The 22,594-nt window shown below is 40.8% G+C and overlaps 2 protein-coding genes across 7 annotated transcripts in view; both read left to right on the top strand.

Moving 5' to 3' along the window:
- Positions 1 to 22,594, top strand: part of Vmat (Vesicular monoamine transporter) — a 46,829-nt gene that overhangs the window by 3,274 nt on the left and 20,961 nt on the right. Inside the window, exon 1 of one of the 4 annotated variants that reach the window (XM_033349964.2) lies at positions 18,225 to 18,359. The exons of 2 other annotated variants lie outside the window; for them this stretch is intronic. The gene's annotated coding sequence lies outside the window, so the exon portion shown is untranslated. Of the gene's footprint in view, positions 1 to 18,224; positions 18,360 to 22,470; positions 22,539 to 22,594 lie in introns of those variants that run through there. One more of the 4 variants, XM_076624992.1, reaches the window with a different exon arrangement.
- On the top strand, positions 1,315 to 11,480 carry LOC117166348 (odorant receptor 13a). Of its 3 annotated transcripts, XM_033350254.2 has the most exons (5): positions 1,332 to 3,484; positions 5,012 to 5,111; positions 5,227 to 5,322; positions 9,380 to 9,535; positions 9,610 to 11,480. In XM_033350254.2, the coding sequence occupies exons 1-5, from the start codon at positions 2,571 to 2,573 to the stop codon at positions 9,658 to 9,660; spliced, it is 1,317 nt and encodes a 438-aa protein (XP_033206145.1). In that variant the 5' UTR covers positions 1,332 to 2,570; the 3' UTR covers positions 9,661 to 11,480. The 3 variants fall into 3 exon arrangements, with proteins under 3 accessions (XP_076481109.1, XP_076481108.1, XP_033206145.1); XM_076624994.1 differs by lacking the exons at positions 9,380 to 9,535; positions 9,610 to 11,480 and adding an exon at positions 7,129 to 8,873 and having other exon boundaries at positions 1,315 to 3,484; XM_076624993.1 differs by lacking the exons at positions 9,380 to 9,535; positions 9,610 to 11,480 and adding an exon at positions 5,515 to 7,257 and having other exon boundaries at positions 1,315 to 3,484.

The raw sequence follows: 22,594 nt of genomic DNA, 5'->3' as shown, positions 1-22,594 counted from the left end.
TTTTTTAGATAGATATTCTCTTCAGTGCTTTTTATTAGTTCGAACATTAGGATCCAAACGTGACGATTTTAATTGTTCTCTTTTTGGACACGTAGAATTTCTTTTGAATCAATATAAATATTGTATAAATAAATAAATATCGTAACATTGTATAAAGATTTTTTAGATAGATATTCTCTTCAGTGCTTTTTATTAGTTTAAACATTAGGACTGAAGCGTCACGATTTTAATTGCTCTTCTTCTTGAACACGTAGAATTTCTTTTGAATCAATATAAATATTGCGTAAATAAATAAATATCGTAACATTGTACAAAGATTCGTTAGATGGATTTTCTCTTTGGTTCTTTTTATTAGTTCGAACATTAAGACTGAAGCGTCACGATTTTAATTGCTCTTCTTTCGAACACGTAGAATTTCTTTTGAATCAATATAAATATTGTAAAAATAAATAAATATCGTAATATTGTATAAAGATTCGTTAGATGGATATTCTCTTCGGTTCTTTTTATTAGTTTAAACATTAGGACTGAAGCGTCACGATTTTAATTGCTCTTCTTCTTGAACACGTAGAATTTCTTTTGAATCAAAATAAATATTGTATAGATAAATAAATATCGTAACATTGTATAAAGATTCGTTAGATGGATTTTCTCTTTGGTTCTTTTTATTAGTTCGAACATTAAGACTGAAGCGTCACGATTTTAATTGCTCTTCTTCTTGAACACGTAGAATTTCCTTTGAATCAAAATAAATATTGCGTAAATAAATAAATATCGTATTATTGTATAAAGATTCGTTAGATGGATATTCTCTTCGGTTCTTTTTATTAGTTTAAACATTAGGATCCAAACGTGACGATTTTAATTGTTCTCTTTTTGAACACGTAGAATTTCTTTTGAACCAAAATAAATATTGCGTAAATAAATAAATATCGTAATATTGTATAAAGATTTTTTAGATAGATATTTTCTTCAGTGCTTTTTATTAGTTCGAACATTAGGATCCAAACGTGACGATTTTAATTGTTCTCTTTTTGAACACGTAGAATTTCTTTTGAATCAATATAAATATTGCGTAAATAAATAAATATCGTAACATTGTACAAAGATTCGTTAGATGGATTTTCTCTTTGGTTCTTTTTATTAGTTCGAACATTAAGACTGAAGCGTCACGATTTTAATTGCTCTTCTTCTTGAACACGTAGAATTTCTTTTGAACCAATATAAATATTGTATAAATAAATAAATATCGTAACATTGTATAAAGATTCGTTAGATGGATATTCTCTTCGGTTCTTTTTATTAGTTTAAACATTAGGACTGAAGCGTCACGATTTTAATTGCTCTTCTTGAACACGTAGAATTTCTTTTGAATCAAAATAAATGTTGTACGTATTACATATTGGGAAATTACGCTGAATCGCAGTTGGAATAATAGAGGCACGGCGTTAATTTGTATGTATAAGCGGAGTGCGGGTAAATGAGGTTCTATTGTATTCGCACTACACAGTTGAATCTCGTTTATCGATGAACGACTGATGGACAAGACAGCTCGGACAACCGAGCAGTTCCGATAATCGAGGTTTATTGGCTATCAACTCTAGCGCTTCTTATTAGTTCGGCTAATAAGATTTAACTGCTAAGATTTCAACCGCTCCTTCGTTGAAATTTATTTTGGACGCGAATAAACGATTCTATGTATATGTTGATACGTATGTATATTCGTTATATAACTAGACTGCGGATATTTATGCAAACTTGTATTTTTATGAACGCAATTAAAAGAGCAGAATCTTATCGGTAGGCACACAATAAGATATGCAAGAAGACAAAATCTTTTTGCGATTTCACGATCTCGAATTAATTAATGCTCATCTGGCAAACGTATTAATCTTTTTCCTTGGTTCTACCAATGCATTCGGGATGTTCGTTTGCGAACGTTTGCAAGACTTACGTAAAACTAACAAGTACGTACCATATTCTTCTATAAAATGATACAAATCTTGCTTTATGTTCGTTCGGTTTGGAATCGATGCCATTTTCTGCTCACAGCGGGAGAACACAAGTTCCGCGATCTTCCTATATCCACGAAATCCCGCAATGTCACGATTCTCAGTGAACGTTATTTTTCTCTTGTAAGGATGAAAAAACATAAATCGTCCGTCATGTTCACGCGATGTCGCGTGTTTTACGTGAAATTTCGCGCAGTCGGAAAACTTCGACTTTAACTTTCCTCTCTCGCCGATAATGATAGGTGTCCGAGGAGAGATACTTCTGCACGCGTTGAAACATTGATCATCGAGCTTGCGGACACAACGCGCGGATTCTCACGCGTTGCATTAACTTTAATAAAAGCAAAGACGGGAAAAAAGAGGGTGGGGAAGAAAGACGGAAAAACGAATCGCCAAATATAGACAGACCGAGCCGACACGACGAAAACTCGCGAGACTCGCGGTAAAGCGAACCATTCTTCGGGGAGTTTACATCTCTACCAATAAGAAATTCGAGCTGAACTTCGGTTAAGTCGAACGTTCATATTTAAAAGCCGGGACAAACGAAGCTGTATAGACATGAGCGACGACAAGACGAAACGTGAATTCGAAAAAACGATCGATCTAAATTTGGCTCTGCTGAGATTGGCCGGTGTAGTTTCGAGCGAAAGAGCGAGCAGAGATACGTTGGCGAGCTTGGCGTTCGTTTGCATGACGATTAACACCGTTTCATACGTGTACGAATTTGCAACGAGTTCGTACACTCTGGCCACCGTTTTGGAATCATTCGCGATGATCATCTCACTCGTAGCAGGACAAACGCGACTCGTGATTCTTTTGTGGTTGCGCGATTCTTGTCAAACGATGTTGAACATTTGCGAGTCTTTCTGGTCGACTTTAAGTTTACGCGAAAAGAAGATCGTTCAAAGTTACACGAACAAAGCGAAACTATTGAGTCGCTGCTACTTGTTTAGCTGCGTTTCAACTATATTCTTCTACGTGCTGTTGATACAATTTGGCTCTTTGATATTTAGCGAACCGAAGCATTTTGCGAATGTTACGCTTTATGGAAACAATAGCAGCTTTGTTCCGTCGGAAGCTGCGAAATCTCTGCAAGCGACGGACGATAAGCGACGACGTTTACCGTACGCGTTTTTTATCGACGTACAAGAAACACCGTGGTACGAGATCGCGTACGTTGTTCAACTTGGGTCCATGATCAGCGTCGGTTTGACCTGTGTCGGCGTGGACACGACTGGTCCTTTGCTTATTCTGATCGCGTGTGGGTATTTCGACACGGTACGATCTAGAATTGAAAATTCCTATTCGTTCGAATCACCGTCATCGCTACCGGTTTTGGCGTCGTTATCAATTCCAACAAAGACGAAGATCGCAACGGAAACCACGTCGGTTACCAGAACAGAATCGTCGTCAAGGAACGTAGGCATGAAAAATTTGCGAACATGCCTGAACCATCATCAACTGTTACTAAAGTGAGTGCGATTCGTATAACTAGGTGCTTTGACATTTTTTTTTTTTAATCGTATCCGTTATCCTAAATGGATACAACGTTTCACATTTCCGTCGCATACTTTGTATTTCCTACTCCTAAGCTCAAACGCTATATTCCGTAACTATTACCTTAATCCATATCTTTCACCTTACTTCCCACGTTTAATTTCTCCGTTCCATATTCCATATTTCATATTCCATTTCTCGTATTCTGTATCCATCACATACAGCATCGTTAATCCCACGTTTACCGTTTCACGCACACCATTTCCCCTCGTGTATCCCACATTCGGTATCCCTAGCCCATATCTGTATTCCATCTGTTATATCGAATATTCCCATGTCCTTCACCCACAAAATGAAATTAGTTTCCTAGAAATTTCCCACAAAAGTCACAGAAAATCGACGCCTCCGAGAAACAAAAATTGCCATCCCACGAAACAAAATTCGTTGCCTGCGAATTTCCCATAAAACCCACAAGAAATCAACGCTTCCCACAAACCAAAGACACTAACCCACAAAATGAAATTCGTTTCTTACAATTTTCCCACAAGACCCGCAAGAAATCGACACTACCCACGAGAGAAATTCGCTATCCCACAAAATGTACTTTGTTTCTTATAATCTCTTCACAAGACCCACAAGAAATCGACGCTTCCCACGAGAGAAATTCGCTATCCCACAAAATGTACTTTGTTTCTTATAATCTCTTCACAAGACCCACAAGAAATCGACACTTCCCACGAGAGAAATTCGCTATCCCACAAAATGTACCTCGTTTCTTACAATTTTCCCACAAGACCCGCAAGAAATCGACGCTTCCCACGAGAGAAATTCGCTAGCCCACAAAATGTACTTCGTTTCCCACAGAATTCCCAGAAGATCGACAAAAACGACAGTTTTATGAGCGACGAAGTTCGTTTTGTGGGATACTGGTTTTTGTTTGTGGGAAGCGTCGAACTCTTCCGAGTTTTGTGGAAAACGAATTTCATTTTGCGCGATTCCGATTTTGGTCCGTGAGATACGTCGATTTCTTGTGGATTTTGTGCGCGACGAATTTTGTTTCGTCCTACTTTGTGGGATAAATAAAAGCAACGAAATATCTAGCTATATTGGCTATACCAAACAGATTACGGCTACTTGAGTGCATGCGTACTCAACGAGTGTTGAAACTCAACATGAAAAAATTGTATTCTATAGTTTTGGCTTACCTTTGCACGAGGAATATCCATCTTCCTGGTTGTGCCACGATTTCAGAAACACCTTGTATATTAAACGATTTCACTCTATACTATTCTTTCGCTATAAAATTCATCGAATTCGCTCGAATTGTATAATTATTACTTCGACCACCAGTTTATCCCTGTGCGACCATGACGATGTAGTTGCATTAAAATAAGTGCCAAGTCTTTAATTAAAAATAACTATGCCGCTCCTCAAATGGTATACGTATACGTATAATTCTTTCTCGACATTACGTCTTTAACTGCCGTTTTTTATGCCGCCAGATTGTGCGAGGATATCGAAAACTTGACAAATATAATGTTTCTGATACAACTGATCACCAGCACGTACAATATCTCATTGATTGGCTTCAAAATAGTCGAGGCAAGTATTCAGCTAGTTAGCCAAAGATTCTTTCCCCTTTTCTTTCTTCTCCTCCTCTCTTTCGATAGCGTGATAACCTTGCATGACATACACTTGGCTGATACTTGACGAACAGGACAATCCCGGCAAGGTCAAGTTCGTCACGCAACTTGGGATCTTTATTATTCAGCTCTTTCTCTGCAATTGGCCACCGGATCTTCTTCGATCGAAGGTAAATTATTCAGGATAATTGTGCATAATCTGCTACAGCCGCACGAATCGTCGTATCGTCGATATTTCAAAGATAAAGAAGAGAAACGATCGTTTTTCTACTTGCAAGTAGTAGAAGCAAATATGTAAATACGTTTGCTGTCGTTTCTTTGCGTCGATCGCGTTATTCTCGAGGATTTTCTAATTTTTCCAGGTAGCCTACGATCGATCAAACGAGTCTACGTACGTACGTTTACAAAATTTTAAACGTTACGACAGGGATATCGAGCCGCACAATTATCTTGCCACGATTTTACCGTTACATGGAATATATTATCTTCGATATAGCACATAGAAATAGGAATACGCAGCTCATGGACATTTGACCGCAATAAATGCAGCCGCACACTCTTAATCGCGATAGACGTAACGTACGAGTTACTTCGACAATATCCGATTCGTCTGGAACGGTGTTCTTAACGTTGCATGAAACGCAGACAGGATATTTAAGAATTTGGCGAGGCAATACGGTGTTCCTCTCTGAAACATATATACCTTTTCTCATTCACGTAGAACGCGGACGATTTTAACAGAAAATTATTCGCGAACGAACGTAGGTGGAGCAGGTGACGAGTGTCTCGTGCCGCGACCCGCACGATCCGTAACGCGAAAGTAAAATTGATAATTTCTTCAGATCAAGGTAGTCTAAAACGTTTATTCGAAACCACGTTTGCGGTATTTGAAGCGAAAGGCAGTTAAAGCCGCTGTATCTTGCGAACACTTATCCGACCCATGTCTTTATATTTACCTAATTATGTTTCTATAACGATATTAAGACAATTTAAATTGTAAACAAAGTCGGCAGTTGAACAAACGTTGAGGAAACGGCGAAACATTTTCGAAAGGAAGACCCCGACGTTTTTTCATCTTCGACGGATATAAATGTAGCGACTCGAATCGAATGAGAATATTTTTCCGCTCGTTTATCGAGCATATTAATTAATCACCGTTCGTCAACCGAATAATTACCATTGTCCATCGAAGAGTTAGTTACCGTTTTGTCCATCGAAGAGTTAGTGATCATTTAGTCAACGGAAGAATTTTATATCCGTCAGTCCGTCAGTCAATTGTCAATATCGAGATCGAGTAAGATTCGAATAAATCATTACGTATTATTATTATTTATACTTGGTCCATACCTTTCTTCTTTGGACGACTTTCGGTTTACATCTCTTAGCTCTTCTATAACTATATACAACTGTTTATACTTAACTATTGCACCTTACTTGATCTATCTCTATATACTAACTTATAACTAACACTCATAACTAAGTGCTCTTTCCGTCTTTGGCTTTTATTTCCTTGCTGTGCTCCCTTCCTGTCGTTCTTCCCCCTCATCTGCTACTTTTCTCTTCTCTATTATCGCTTTCAATTCTGCCAGTCCTTCTCCAGTCTCATTCAGTGTTTCTACCATGTTCCTTGCTCCTCCTGTTATCTCACATTCCTCTAATACGTGTTTCAAGTCCTCCTCTCCTTTTTTGCATAATCTGCATCCTCTTTCTCCCTCCTCTTTCCAGTGTTCCCTTCTAGATACTTTGGTAGCCCTTCTTTCGCTATGTTTCTGTAATATCTATTGTACTTAGATTCCCTCATCCTTTTCTCCCCTCTCCTCTAAATCATTACATATCGTAAATTTACTTTCCAACAACTTTAATCCTCTCCTTGTACCAGTATTCCCGCATATAGCAGATTAGCCGAAAGTGGAGCTTATTGCCAGTTGCATTAAACGTCAGTTAACGTTTCTATCTTCTCGTCGGCAACTAAATAGAACGTAACAACGAGCAGCTTGGACGAAGAACGCATCCGAGCGCAAGAACTCGACAGTGAACAGGACGAATTCGGAGAACGACGTTTACAGGCTGAGACGCGTTTGAGAGGAAAGTTGGACGATGCGTAGAGGTTGCTACGGCATCGAGTCGCTACGGCAGAAAGTAGGAGAACTGCGGGAACAGCTGCTGAAAACCGTCGTTCAGCGGTGTAAAAACGAGCTGCTGGAGAAGGAAAGGCTCAAATGAGGAAAAACGCAGAACTGGAACAGAAGCGTTGGGCATACAGAGGTCGGAACGCTGTTTCAGAGAAAATGAAGAAGCAAGTCGATGAGTTAAAGGGATGTCTGTACAGACCAAGGACGAATAATAATGATCACTCTCTCAGGTGATTATCAGATTTTTTGTTTTTTTTTATTTAAAATTTCACATTCACAATTTGTCCAATTTGGACATTTGGTAGAATTTTTTAGCTGTTTGATTATCATGTGGGTGGCAACCCCCAATGGGGTACCATCTTCGTGTTTGTTAGGATATATCCTTTGTGACATCTGCTGGGTGTTTCCTTTTTAGTCTTCTCTCTATGGTTGTGTCGATCGTTTCCGCATTATCAGATTTGAATTTCATTTATATTTATTGGAAATTTAGCGCGACAGAGTATTTATACTTTGCGTTTAGCGAGAGACGCGGTTACTAATTCTTGTCATTTACGTGTTAGGAAAATACATCACATCCTTGTGTCGCAAAAGTGACATAATTTAGGAGACACATTGCAAGAAATTTCCAACTTGTTTTCGAAAAAAAATTGGACGATTCATCCCTTAGAATTTTTTCTGATTAAGAACCGAGGATAAGAGAAACAATCTTTTTATCATTCTCATAATAAGGATATATCGCACGTACTAAAGTGTCGAGTTTTTAAGGCGGATGCGTTCCTCATCCAAGCTACTCGACACCTGATCCACCTACGTTCGGTTGCGAATAATTTCACCTTAAAGTAACTCGTGTTCTACACGTGAAACACGGTATAACTGAACAGAAAAGTATCTTTGCTGTATGTACACGTACACGGAAAATCTAATTTATTTACTATTAAAAAATAGTGGCAGACGACGAAATTTTTAGAAATTTTTTAGAAAATCTTTAGCGGCGATCTTAGGAAAATTTTTCTTTATTTCGTATAGTTTCGACGCAGTATCGTCTCGCTCGCGATTACTCTAATTTCCTATAAATCTCAGACGCGTATAACTTCGATGTATCGATACATATTTGCTTCATAATAAATCTCAGACAATCAATAATATTATCAAATGTTTTAAGATTCTCAACGAAAATCCAGTTTGCCGATAAATATTAACGATATTGTATTGACACTATATATATATGTAGTATCGGGGAAAAGAGCCTAAGAAACATCGAGTTAACTATAGACAATGTCGCGAGAGCCGAGGCGCTGTCGGCTCCATCAATGCGTTATCGGTCCTTCAAATAAATAATTTCGCCGAAAAGGCCTACGCGACCTTGGCTACGAGAGTCCGCGGAACACGTGTGCGGTAGGCCTAGCAAAAGACAAAAGAGATGCTGCAACGGCCAGAGAGGCAGTTGAGAAGCAGAGTGTGAGTCGAGGGGACATAGAGTGTGAATCGACGCGCGACGATATTATAGTCGGTCCTTTTGTTATTGAATATCGCTTATTAAACTACACTAAACTTTAAATCTACCGTCATTACTTGTCCTTACTCTAAGAATCCATGCGTTACTACATATATATATATATATATTGATCCTTTTAGTCGAGAACCTTAAATTATCGACGATGTACGTGCACTGATAATCCGAGGTCAACCTATCAGCGACGAGGAAATCTTTCCATGTAGCCGCTGTGTCCGACAAAAAAATCTAGATGCGTCTGACGCTTATAGTAATAATAGCATAGTAGTATATTTATTAACCTTAGCCGGTTGGCCTTGCAACGGACTTGCTTATGTTTGCTCTTTATCTCGCTCGTACCGCGTTCCTCCAACTTACGATCAGTTCTAGATTATTTGGTTTATTTGGTTGCTCCTATTGCTAGTTACTTGCTATTCCCATCGCTTGCTTTTACTACGCTGTATCCGACATAATCTCGCGTATCTGGTGCCTCGTTGTCCTTGATTTTCAGCCGACGTCCGACTCTTATAGAAAATTCTACTTAGAGCCTGCGCGTCAATTTCTTCGGCGGTCTCTCAGTCTCGTTCTATGTCTTTCTTTCAGAGCGAAGCTATTGGTCACGCCGGGTATTCGATACCTTGGTATCGGTATCCCCGCAATTTACGAAATCCGGTGAACATGCTTCTGATCAGAGGTCAAAAACCGGTTCGCCTGACTGCTGGGAAGTTCATCGAGCTGTCGCTGGAAACATTTGCCTCTGTAACTTTCTTTCCTTCTCTGCCCTGAACTTTCTCTCTTCCTTCTCTTATTTTTCTGCCGTCCCTTTCTTTCAGATGATATCCACCGCTGCTTCGTTCTTCACCATGGTACGAAGCATGAACTGACTCTCGTTTCGCGAAACACTGACCATAAAAGCACGCCATCCGGGATACGAAGAAAACGTTACCTTCTTCAGGCTCGCCCAATAATCGTTGTATTAGATGTCATTCGAGTATTTCCAGCGAATACGAGTAGACGGCTGATCGAATAAACACGGTTGACTGAGAATACAAATCGATCGCAGAATTTCTTTTCCGATTGTTCATCGATCGAAAGAGCGGAGCGAGACGTAGGCGAAAAGAGGAAAGGGAGAGCACGAAACTGACGTTCGTTTCGCGAAACACCGACGATAGAATCCCATTAATCCCCCTCTTACCTTCTTTCGGTCATCCTCGACCCAACTGTATTTCTCTAACGCTGAGCGATATCCGAGAGTTGCATAAAATTTGCAAACATCGTTGTCGGTACGTATCGTCTTTTGCTTCAATTTCGTGTTAAATATTTTCATACGATGTCAACATATGTTTTCGTTTGCTAAGATAAGTGCAAAATGTACAAATTCGAAGATCGCGACAGAGTGAAGAACGAGGAGGAACGTTGTTTTCTTCTTCTGTCCGTTCGTTCAATGATCATTAGACTGCGGGCTTTTATGCATTTGCAAAAGATGCGAATAAAAGCGCAAAATTGCACGGAACGCACATAACACGGAGAGATACACAAAATATTCAAAGTATATTCAAATATTCAAAGTTTTCTATGCTACTTGACAAGTGAAGCAATTTCTACCCAGCTTCTCCGCTCCTTCGATGATATTTCAGAAATACGGATGCACAATCGTAATACTTTTTGTCATCGAACTACAGCATCATTGAACTAATTGTCTGTACGAGCGTGTAGACGATCGAGCAGTTCTGGCTGAAAGTAGAAACCGATCTCGAAATTTCATTTCTAATTGTACACCGGTCGAAAGAAAAGAACCAGGCGATGCTGCGGATGAAAGGAGGAAAGGACGACGATAATCGACGCAAAGTCAACTCGTGCGAGGAATAAGAGGAAAGTGCAGAGTAGACGGGAGAAAGGGTTTCGATGTAATCGATCGTTCGAGTTAAAACGTTTCGCGCGTTCCGTTCTCGTTTTGATTCGTGGCAAGACGAATCTCTATAGGCGAGCAGAGAGATGTTTCGTTCCGTTGCTCAGGATGTACTTCCTTGTAATGTAACGTGGTACAGTAGTGTTCGGATATCTGGCCACGAATTTGCTCGTGTCTTATTGCTAACTATTGGCTCGGACAAAGTCTCCTCTTTGACGATGATGATTTAACTGCTATTGAATTCCCGGAGCAAGAAATATGTTGTATCTTTTACTCGAAACTGACAGTTTCTTATATTTCTTTTTGTTAGTTATAACTATTTATTTTTATTATTTAAATCAATATACGCAGGGTTGGTCACGGTAGAAATTGCTACACGAAATGATTCTTTATCTAGTGATTTTGTAAAAAGATATTTCAAATGAAACTTTAGTATAGCCGAGGAGCCTGATGCGACGAGTAGATTTTCATTTTTCAATATCTCATATCTTCTGAAATATCCACGTGACCTTGAGTCTTTTAAACAGCACCGTATATTTTTTACAACGTTAGTCGATCCAGCTGAACGTTCTAACAGAGGTATCTTAACTTTAATTTGTCAAATTTAATGCATGAAAAACACTTCTCTCGAGTTTACGTCGTTCTTGTCGTTTGAGAGACTCAAGGTTGCCTTAGTATCCAAAAGAATATGAAGCATTAAAAAAATTTCACTTCAAACATTTCCCGATGGTACGTCAATAGATTTCCGAGTTTTTACTGATACATAATAATAACAACATATATAATATCCTTCAATTAATATTATCAACCCTTAAATCAGATAAGGATATTGGGCTATAGCGATTTACGCTATAAATTATGTTTATTATTATGTTCGTTATAATGTAATTACACAGGTAATTTAATTTAGGTACATACTGGTAATAAAATTAAAGTAAATGAAAAATTCCAAATTAAGTAATTTAAACCTAAATCGTTATGCTTCCCAACGAGTTTACGTTAACCAAACCGGCTGAGCGAATATCCTTGTTCGTTCGGTGTAAACGCACCTTTAGCGGTCAGGTACGCGCGAACGAACGCGCTGCTTCTTATATTGGCCAGAAGAAAGAAAACCACGTTCCTGTTCGTCGACGATACTCGAAGCTGCGTTAGAGAAACCCTATTGGCCTCCCTATCGATGATCACGTCTATCTTATCGTTCGCTATTTTGCTTCTTTTTTTTTTTTTCTTTTTGTTACTCTTTTCTTCGATCTGGACTACTACGTTTTTGGCTACGGGCGAATCGTTACTCGCGACGTCTTCGAAAGGTCGTTAAGCCGAGTTCTGCTTTGCTTTCGACGCAAGGATGGACAGAGGCAAAGGCGAGGAAACAACGAGAAAATTGCTTGACAATTTCCACGATGCGTCGCCTCTGAAACGAATAAATCGGCAGTCGGAACATTTCGTAATTATAAAAATATTCTTAACGCTGTGAACAGTCCTCGGTTCGCCAGCTTTGTCGGTACATGCGTCTAAATTTTACGTTCACTTTTTCTTCCATTTTATACTTTTATATTGTATGTTTCGTCTATATCTCCCATTTCTCTGCATTGTATACACCAAAGGAATTTTATCCACGCGAATAAATAAATAAATAAATAACCATGATAATTTGTTCGCCTTGAACAGCGTAGAACCATAGCGGACCTGACCCTACTTTTTCAAATCCTCGATCCATTCGTCGACCGTCTTACCATTCTAATAAACAATCCACCGGTCCAGCAACTGCAGCGAAAGTCTACTTTTCAATCCTGCGTTTATCCCCGACGCTACCGTGAATGCGACGTTCCAGCGTTACTGGAATTCAGATGTGGCTCAGTATCCAATGCTGGCTGAGGCGTACGTCTGCTGTTTTATCCGATTTTTACGCGAATCCACTGCCACCGTAGTCCAACACATTCGACGGTTCAAAGAAATCTGGAACAAAGTAGACATCGACGAATTCCAGTCGAACCATTGTGGAACGTAATCGCTGGAACCAGCGACTGGACTAACGTAAAGCCAGCTTTTCGATTCCGTCGCTGGATTGGATTGCTTACTGGAACGAAAGCGCTGTATCGGATCGCTAGACTGCGATGCTATTGGATCAATGTAAACGCAACTTAAGGGGGTATTCTGGCCTAGAGGCATGAATTTCGGGCGATCTTTGAAGAAGCTCTGTACAAGCGAAACAAAAAATATTTTTGCTATCCTTCCTTTTAGCATTTGTTTATCGATATTTCGAGATTACGTAAAAAATTCACTGAAAAAAAGAGCTCAATATTTAAAAAGCTACGAGCTGGCAAAGTGGGTGCTGCGAAAAAAATGGGGTGTCGTGCATGATATCAACCCTTCTGGTCATTTGAAACGAAAAAAGCGAACAGATTCTTAATTAGTATGGATGCCGCTATCGTCTGAATCTTGGAAAAGTCAATGCAACATTTTTTCACAAAATGACGGCCGTTTGGAAAAAATTTCTTATTTCGCACGTTTTTTTGACAATTCCGAACGTTTAAAAAATAGTAATATCAAAGATTTTGAGCTGAGCGTGTTCCGGACGATAGAGGAATATATAAGGAATATTCAGACAAAATTTCAAATAAATCGGTTCATTAGAACTTGAGATATCGCGCACGCCAACTCGAAAAAAGTAGTTTCGAGAAAAACGCGTTTAAAGTTTTGAGACAAGTTTACTCGGACAACGTGAACACGCGTCACAAAAATGGCTGTAACTCATAAAATAATTGAAATTTTGAAAAATCCTTTTAAGGGCATATTCTCGAATGTCTAAACTTTGGAAATATGAAAAAAAATTGTCGATTGTTTCAAATTTCTAGACCAGAATACTCCCTTAAAGCATCCACGCTGACAACTCGTGTGAAATTTGAAAAATCGTAACTTGAAATTAGCGCTCGCTCTTTCACGCTTCACTTACACTACTCTTACACTTTCGTGTTCTCGTGTATACGATGATCCGTGCTGGTTAAATAAATGAATAAATAAATAAATAAATGAACAAAATAGACGAGACGGAAAAGAGAGAAGAGATAAATAAATGGGTGAATTCATCGTCAATTACCAGTTAAGTGAATTTTTCTGTAATCCCACGATATCTAGGATTTCGACGAGATTGTTATCCGGAGGCATCATTCTTACGATTACTGTCAACGTGATGCCCTGACTTGGGTCGCTTGAATCGCATCGAGACCTTCTCTTACCGACGACAGATCGCGAAGACGAACGAGAGAGCGTTTGGAAAAGAAGAAACGAGCAAGGACGAGACGACTGTACGGTTGGTCTGATGCAGACTCGCCAACTTCCTCAAGCTAGACGCTTTGTTAAACGTTTCGTGCAACCTTATACAAGAAAGTAAGATCATCTTCCATGTAGCGTATTTTATTCTTCCTTAATTTTGGAAAATAAGAAAATGACGGCTTGTTGGAAACGATATTTTACTTCCCGCTGAAGAAAACCACCTTCGAAACATTTATACAAACTGCACGGATTAAGATATCAAAAGAATATCACGCCACGTTCTACGTAACGTTAAGCGGAATAGTGTGTGAAAATTTCAAGTTAATCGAATGCATCTAAATGTTCGAGTTTCGAACATTTAGTGGGTGCAACGTCGAACAACACAGTTTCTGGAGATGCGCCTAATGTCTTCGGTTAATTTTCCCCTAAAACAAAAGTACGCATTCGTATTCAGCGTTATAAAACATCGAAGTTTACAAGTTAATCGAATGCAGAGTTTCGAACGTTTAGTGTGTGCAACGTCGAACAACATAGTTTCTGGAGAAGCGCCTAATGTCTTCGGTTAATTTTCCCCTAAAACAAAAGTACGCATTCGTATTCAGCGTTATAAAACATCGAAGTTTACAAATTAATCGAATGCAGAGTTTCGAACGTTTAGTAGACGCAACGTCGAACAACACAGTTTCTGGAGAAGCGCCTAATGTCTTCGGTTAATTTTCCCCTAAAACAAAAGTACGCATTCGTATTCAGCGTTATAAAACATCGAAGTTTACAAGTTAATCGAATGCAGAGTTTCGAACGTTTAGTAGATGCAACGTCGAACAACATAGTTTCTGGAGAAGCGCCTAATGTCTTCGGTTAATTTTCCCCTAAAACAAAAGTACGCATTCGTATTCAGCGTTATAAAACATCGAAGTTTACAAGTTAATCGAATGCAGAGTTTCGAACGTTTAGTAGACGCAACGTCGAACAACACAGTTTCTGGAGATGCGCCTAATGTCTTCGGTTAATTTTCCCCTAAAACAAAAGTACGCATTCGTATTCAGCGTTATAAAACATTGCCACTTTTCGGGATTTCAAAATACCATTTCTATCACACCGTTTTGCGAGTTTTAAAAAAGCGCAAAAAGGAATTTCGAATGCTTCGAAGTCGACACAACCGCGTGCCCTCTTCACGAGAATACTCCGGTGGTGCAGAAAATGTCAGGAAAACGATCGACGAACAGGCTAAAGGGAAAAACGAGGAATCCGTGTAAAAGACGATCGTCGGTATCGCTGCCTTCTATTGGTGTCGTCGCTATCCGTTCTTCTTGAATTAATTACGCACAGTAGATAGAAATAGGGAGATAGAGGGGCGTCTGTCGCGGACAGGCTTTCTATCTCGTTCTATCTGTGCGAAATGTCTTTGGCCGTTGTCGACGCTCCAATCGAGCAACCGTGCAAACCAGTCGAGACGAATAGGAATTGACCGAGAAGCAGCGACAGCAGCAGCAGCAACAGCAGCAGAAGATCGAACGAGTTGCTGGTGCAAGCGTGCCGGTTTAGCAACAAGTTGCAGCTGGTGCGCGTTTTCCCTAGAGTTTCCTAAAATCAACAAGTGAACTCGCTTTCCTGCTTGGAATTTCTATATCGCTTTCTCGTTCGGCTCCACAGGTGGTAACACGGGAGGCGCGATTCGCACGGTAGCTACGCCACTTTAATCGGTGTCGTTCACCGTTGCTATCAGACGACCGAGTCTCGTCACCTTTCGTAAGCTGCGACCTGGCTGAAGCAACAACGAGCAACTTTCTGACGACGTTGCTGTTCCTTCTCCAACGTTCCTCCTCTGTGTTCGTTCGCTTTTCCATTGCCAGTTCAACACGGAAGGTGTTGCTCGTTGCCTGTTCCCGTTCGAGGTGGTAAAGATCGAAGAACAGTGGAAATCACGCGCCACAACACACCGCGACGGAAACAAATGTTCGGTGTATCGCTGGTCGCTGGGAGCACACGATGCTTCGGAGTTGAAACAAAGTGCAAACATCTGTCTGCTAATCGCGTTGCTTCAACAAAATTTCTCTACAAATTGACGTTTCTTATTTCGGACGAAACGCGTTCCTCGTTCTTTCTTCGTTCTTCCTTCGACGAAGACGTAGCTCCACGAAAGTTCGAGTTGTAAAAGTTCGATCGTTGTAAACGAGTTTACGAACCGATTACTCGATTATCGTTTGTACCAAAGTTTGTTATAAATTTATACTAAACGAGCACGAGTTTCATCTTCTTCTTTATCTCGCTTCGCACATTTGCGAGTGTCACGAGCGCCACCGAGCAAGAAAACGATCGATCGCGTTTTCTGGAGCCTCGCGTGGCTGAAAAAAGACTGGAGACTCGGTTTCTGGAACGTGATAAAAGCCGGTTTAATAAAGCGACGCTTCTACGCGTTCGCGTATCGAGAATTCTACGAAGGCTTGGCGTTCCTTTCGACCTCGGCCCGCATTCCCGTCGTCCACTATCCGCTTTTCCATTCCTCTATCACACCCCTTGCATCTTAATCTTAATAGCGTTCTCTCGGCGAATACCTCGTCTTTCCCCCTCGATGCCTTCGATTCTTCTCATTACGAGTTTCTCGCCGTCTGCCTTTATTTTCAGTCACCACCGTTAATACGCTAATATCGCAGCTTTTCTCTCTTCTTTTTCCGATGTCCAGCTTTCTCTTCTTTCTCTTCGTTAGTCGTCGAAACCGAGCGTAACAATTACGCGAATTACGGCCTGACAAATCATCGTTCGGACGGACCAAGCATCTGAAAACTGAGATGCACAAGCTCGTTAGTAGACTGCGGATTTTTGTGCAAACTTGAGCACACGATATGCGTACTATCGCCAAAGTATATAAAATACACGAGGTAGATTCGACGGCAGAGACAAGCTCATCTTGTGGTGTTTCGTTTCTTTAGATATGCGTATTCGTGGAAACGTGGAATTGCGCGAACATTCGCAGCCTGCTTATAAGAATACGCGTTCTGACAAACTCGATAGGGCGAAATAGTCAAATTATAATGCGCGTTTAGTGTATACACATTGCACATACGTATGATATTGGATTGGCAACTAAATGATCGCGCATTTTGTCGATACCATCTAATGTCAAAATCCGCAATCACTTAGTTGCCAGCTCAATAGATTCTCACGAGAGTGTGAATCTTGGTCTTTGGACGTTTTATTCTTCGGAAGGACGTTTCATCGAAACGCGCATTTGCTTGGAACGATGGCTTAGCGGCTTACCGATTTAATACGTTGAGGGTGCTGATGGCAGATGACTGTACAGTGACTCCCAGAGGCGGATGACGCGAACGCGTAACGCGTTAAGAAAGAGGAAAAACCTCTCGGTGGCTACGCGATTTCGGTTCTCCTTCGGATCGACGCGTTAAGGCGATCTTTTAGCGAACGACATACGTACACACGCATATACATATACTTGGTGCGTAGGTTTAGAAACGGCGCGAGGGTGTGCGTACGTAGAATCGGATCGCGATCGTTGAGAACGAAAAGAAACATAGATCACCAAGATACTCGGAAGAATAAGAACACCTAAGAAACGCTATACGATAACTAGCGTAATTAAAAAGCGAAGCAAAATAATGCAATCGGTAAAATACACACAAAAGAAGGAAGAAAAAGGACGATGGAGAGGAAAGGAAAAAAGCAAAGGTAACGAAATAGCAGCCAGTAGGATTAGAGAACGAAGAAGGATACGATCGAAGGTAAGATACTGAAAAAAGAAAAGAAAGATGAAATGAAAAGAAAAAGACTAAACTGCTGCAAATGAATAGTAGGATAACTAGTATTAAAAAGTGGATGAAGAAAGAATGGAATGGCAAGTCGGAGAAGCGACGGTGGCGAGGAGAACCGTGGGTTTCGAAGGAGGGATGAATGAGGTGTGTGGGTAGGGACAGGGTTAACGCGGAAGCGTTCGAAACAGGGCGAAGAGGAGCGTTAAAGGGGCGGGAGCGAAGGAGAACAGTGGGGGCTTCCGGAGGCACCGTGGACCATGCGCTTTCGCGTCCGACCGAAAGGACTTTGGATCTTCGAGGATCGGGAAGAGAGGTGACGGGTAAAGAAGTGGCAGAGGCGCGAACGTGGACGTGGCCGCGATCGCGAACGCGAACGCGAAAGCGAATGCGGACGACGGTGGGCAGAGAGTGCGACCGAGCCCCGAGCCGGAAAAATCGGGGTGAGATGCACCCTCGCCACCATCGTCACTCTCAATCGGCCGCGACGCTTCCACCTGAAAGCACGGCTGCTGCACGCTAACCGGCTCGACGTCTCGTTCACCAGCGATTCATCGATTCCGAGGGGCCGACTTCTCTATCGTCTGCTCGCACCTTCCATCCACTTTGCCCTACCGATCCGTCTTCAACGCCATAGGTAAGAAATTTCACTCGTCGTTTTCCATAATATCGATGGCTTGCGGCGTGACTATCGTGCGTCCATCTCTCGCATTTCCGAGAAAAATAAGTCAAACGGATGCTCCGCGCGTTGTTGCGTTTGTTCTCGTCGATGATATTGTAAAATTGGTTGCAAATTGTACGATGTCGCGATTTCTTTGCTGAATAGAAAATGACGAAGACGGAACACGATGACGAGAGTAAGCGCAGTAAACAGAGATATTTACCAAGTGGATGTAAATGCGATTTTTGTACAGCGTAAAGAAACCGGCGAGGAAGCTATTTTCCCGCATGTGAAAGCTCAAATTTGACAAGAAGCGGGCGTACGATATTTTTGCAGCGAGGCATCGATATTTTCTTCCATTTAGTCCATCTCGCGTTTCCCTTTTCAGTTTCGTTTTCGTTTTTGTTTCTCCGTGCATGCGGTGGAGGAGAAAAAAAGCTCGAACAACAGTTTGGAAAGGAAGCTTCATTTTAGAAAATGGAGTTAATATCAACGAGAACGATTAAACGATTAATAGATATAATACAGAGGCTGTCATCAACATGGTGAAAAACGTTCAGTACCACGAATATGTCATTGACGTAACGTAGTTGTTATACACAAGCATGAACGTCAAACTTTCTTTTGTACGCCACTGTACAACGTTTTACGATATCGACGAAGGCAACTATCGACGCGTTGTTCCTTTTACAGTACAAACGCTTAGATTTCCGAAGATTTCGATAAAACCGATTTCGAGTGGCAACTGACAGCGGATGAGAACGACGATCGACACGTTCGTTGCGCGAGAGTTCAGATTCGCGAAAGTTTAGATAAAAGCGGAGTGACGATCGCGAACCAGTGGATCGATGAACGAACAGGAAAGGAGGAGAAGGAGGAGAAGGAGGAGAAGGAGGAGCAAGAATTTTGATCGTCGACGCCCTGCTTCTGTTCCGAACGACGATCAATGACAAGAGAAAAGATCAGATTCGTGTTCGATTCGTGTTCCTCCTTTCTCTACTCTTTCGATAAAAGAAGGCAAGTGCGCGGCTTTTCCTTTTTCTGCTTAAATTTCCGTTTGTCTCGCCTGTTTCTCGCGATTGCTCGGGGTCGCGTACCATTCTAATCGAGGCTCTGGTCGAGTTTAAAGCTCGGTTTCGATTCACACTCCAGGCTGTACCCTCATTTCCGTGTGTCTCACGCAGGTTTGGCTTTAGATTCGACCGCACGGTTGCGAAATCTTCCTGCTCCGCTTTGACGTTTTACTTCGTCGGCTGCGACGACAACGATTAAAATTAGAACGTAAGGAAGAAATCTTGATCGCGCTGCCTGAGAATCTAGCCGATATTCATTCGGATCGGAGCGTCGTATTTCCGAATGTTTGACAGGAACGAGACGTTTTTGATAACGGTTCGGAAGAAAAACAGTTTCCGGTATCAAGCTCGCGAGGTTAATAGATCGGTAACAAGGTTATAAAGCAATCTGCATAACCCTGCTCGGTACTTTGCTCGAGCTACAGGCTTGTCTCGTAGCACTGCGAGCGGTCTTGTAATTACCAGGTATAATGCGATTACTCGATCGCCAGACTCGCCGTAACCGAGAAGGCAGTTTCTCCTTCGAACTCACTCTCCGCTCTTCCTTTTCCTCGCCTTTTCTGTCCTTCGCCTCTCGCTCGGTCTCTTCCTTTCCTCCCCGTTTCGTTCTTCTTCCATTTCTCTTTTTTTTTCTTCCTCCTAATTATTTCATTTCTCTTTCTTTTTAATAATTCTTATTTTTGCAATTTTCCTGTCTACCGAGATGTCTCGCCGTAGCGTAGAAGGCAGTTTCTCTGTTCTTTCTTCTCCTCGCCTTTTCTCTCTCTCTCTCTCTCACAGTTCTCTCTTTTCCTCCCCTTTTACCTTCTTTCATTTCTCCTTTTCTTTTTTTTACCGTTCCCAGTGATTTCATTTCTCTTTCCGTTAATAATTCTTATTTTTGCAATTTGTCTGTCTACGAAGGCGTCTCGCCGTAACGGGGAAAGCAGTTTCCCCGCTCTACCTTCTTTTTGTCTTCTCTACCTTTCATTTCCTTCTCGGTTTCTTTTCTTTCCTCTACTTTTCTTTCTTTCTTCCTCCGCTTGTCTTTCTCACGCACCCTCTGCTCCGTTGATAATTTCACGTCTTCGCAATCTGCCTATTTATGACGGTTTGTTAGAGTTTGTATCGATTGAAAAAGCAAGCCGGTCGCTGCGCCCTTTCGTACGATGCAAAGATAGCGAGACGGCCGATGAGTTTCGTAATACGTATCCGAGGATATCGTAAATTCGTTTAAACGACGTCACAGCCGTAATTTTATTTCGCGTTCCTGCTTCCCTTCAATCGTATTCCTTCGTTCGAGTCTCGCCACTTCCACGTCTTCCTTTTTTCACTGCCCCTATTGCTGATTCACGATGTCGCACCCTATAACATCCCCACGAGATCAAAACTCTCCGGGATATAGACGCGTATTCGCGACTTGATTGTTTCGACGAGTCGTGTGCCCATAGTGCGCTCTACGTGTACTACGTGCGTTACGACGAGTACTGAACCCGTGGATTGCAAATTATTCTCCAAGCGATCGTCACGGTTATTTTCTCTTGGCAATTTTTAACATTTATTCATCGTATTTTAACGTGGCCACGTTGTAGACGCGTTACATATACGCTTTAAATAAACATAAATCTTAGTGGAAGATTTTTAACATTTATCTATTTTAATATTGTTACATCGTACGTTACATATGTTAAGTATAGAAATAAATTACTGCAATTTGTTTCGATTAAGCATTGCTAGTATTTGTTTATTTTAATACTATTTAATATTCCATCCTATATTGAATATGTTAAACGAAAATAAATCGCCGCTTGTTTAGCGTTCAGCCGTTTTAATTGCATCGTACGTTACGTGTATTATCTAAAAATAAATTCTAGCAATTTCATATTTTTTCAAATACGCGTAAGGAATTCCCATTGAATGGCCGTGCTTCACTTTTGATATTTTTATATTTGGCATTCGCGTACGATCTCATTATGCATTTTTGCATATTTGCGCTTCATATAAACGCACGAATACCGCAGTTTACGTGTTACGCAAAGAAATTCAAAAGATAGCTGTTTATTTTTGTCAAGCTGTATTTTAATCACGAGGTTGCGGCTAAACGGCGAATTGCAAGGATTTCATTTTTTATAATTATTATACCTAGGCGCGATAGAATATGCCAGCGTTCAATAATAAAATTAGCATTTTCGATTGCCGATCCTTGTGCAACTACTTTACTAATCGATAAGCGGTTTATCGTTAGAGCCGACAATTTATGGATTATGAGTCAATGTTAACGCAGTCGCTGATATTAAATAGATAGTAAAATATATCAGTAATATGCTGATTTCAATTTATAATCTACTAATTTCATAGAAAGACTGAAAGTGTCTCTTTGTCATTATACTAATGCCTCGTTGGCACATTTATCTCTATACAATTTCAGATAACGTTACTACAAACTGACTGAAGTGGCCGAGTACGCGTTTATGAAGAGTAATATGCATCAAAGAAAGATCAATTATATTCCATTAAACGATATCTTCCTACATAGAGAATCAATTAGTCATAACTTTACTTGTCGTAACAGCGATAAGTCGCGAAAATAAATGTCAAAAAAGATCGGTGCATGCACGCACTATCCTAGACTGTAGACAACAGAATCATTTTTCCTCCTCACACTCACTGTTTCTCTTTTCTCTCCTCTGTCGTACTACGTTCTTCCTGCGTATGGAAACGACGTGAAAGTGTATTGTACAGCTATTGTTATCGAAGAAGCCATATTTCCAATCGGAAAATTCCCCATCACCGGTCATTGTCTATCAACAGGGTGCAATGATTTTCGAAACTCGCAGTAGATGCAGCTGTGACGGCGAACGTTCCACGTAGATCGTCTCGACACTCGGTCTAAGCTCGTTATTCCGGCTTAACGATCGTCTTTCTCGTCTCTCGCTCTTCTCTATCTTTCACTTTGTATGCATAAACATCCGCTATACGCGAGGTTTCGTTCACTTTGAACGTAAGCGGTGTAAACGGTCAACCATTTGTGTACATGTAATCTCAGTATAGCGTGCGACTTCCTCCGGGAACATTGGCGAAGACAAGAAGACGAACACATTAGGTACAAAAGAAGAGTAAAGTAATTTGTGAAACGTAGTAGGCGGATATTCATGTTGC

The sequence above is a fragment of the Bombus vancouverensis genome, chromosome 15 (genome assembly GCF_051014615.1).
Source record: "Bombus vancouverensis nearcticus chromosome 15, iyBomVanc1_principal, whole genome shotgun sequence".
Taxonomy (NCBI): Eukaryota; Metazoa; Arthropoda; class Insecta; order Hymenoptera; family Apidae; genus Bombus; species Bombus vancouverensis.
The sequence above is the reverse complement of the archived record's forward strand: the minus strand, read 5'-3'. Positions and strand labels throughout refer to the sequence as shown.

Coding starts and splice junctions, on each gene's coding strand:
- LOC117166348 (XM_033350254.2), top strand. CDS start 2,571: ATGAGCGACGACAAGACGAAACGTGAATTCGAAAAAACGATCGATCTA. Junction 5,112..5,226: donor TTGGCTTCAAAATAGTCGAG/GCAAGTATTCAG, acceptor CTTGACGAACAG/GACAATCCCGGCAAGGTCAA. Junction 5,323..9,379: donor CGGATCTTCTTCGATCGAAG/GTAAATTATTCA, acceptor TCTTTCTTTCAG/AGCGAAGCTATTGGTCACGC.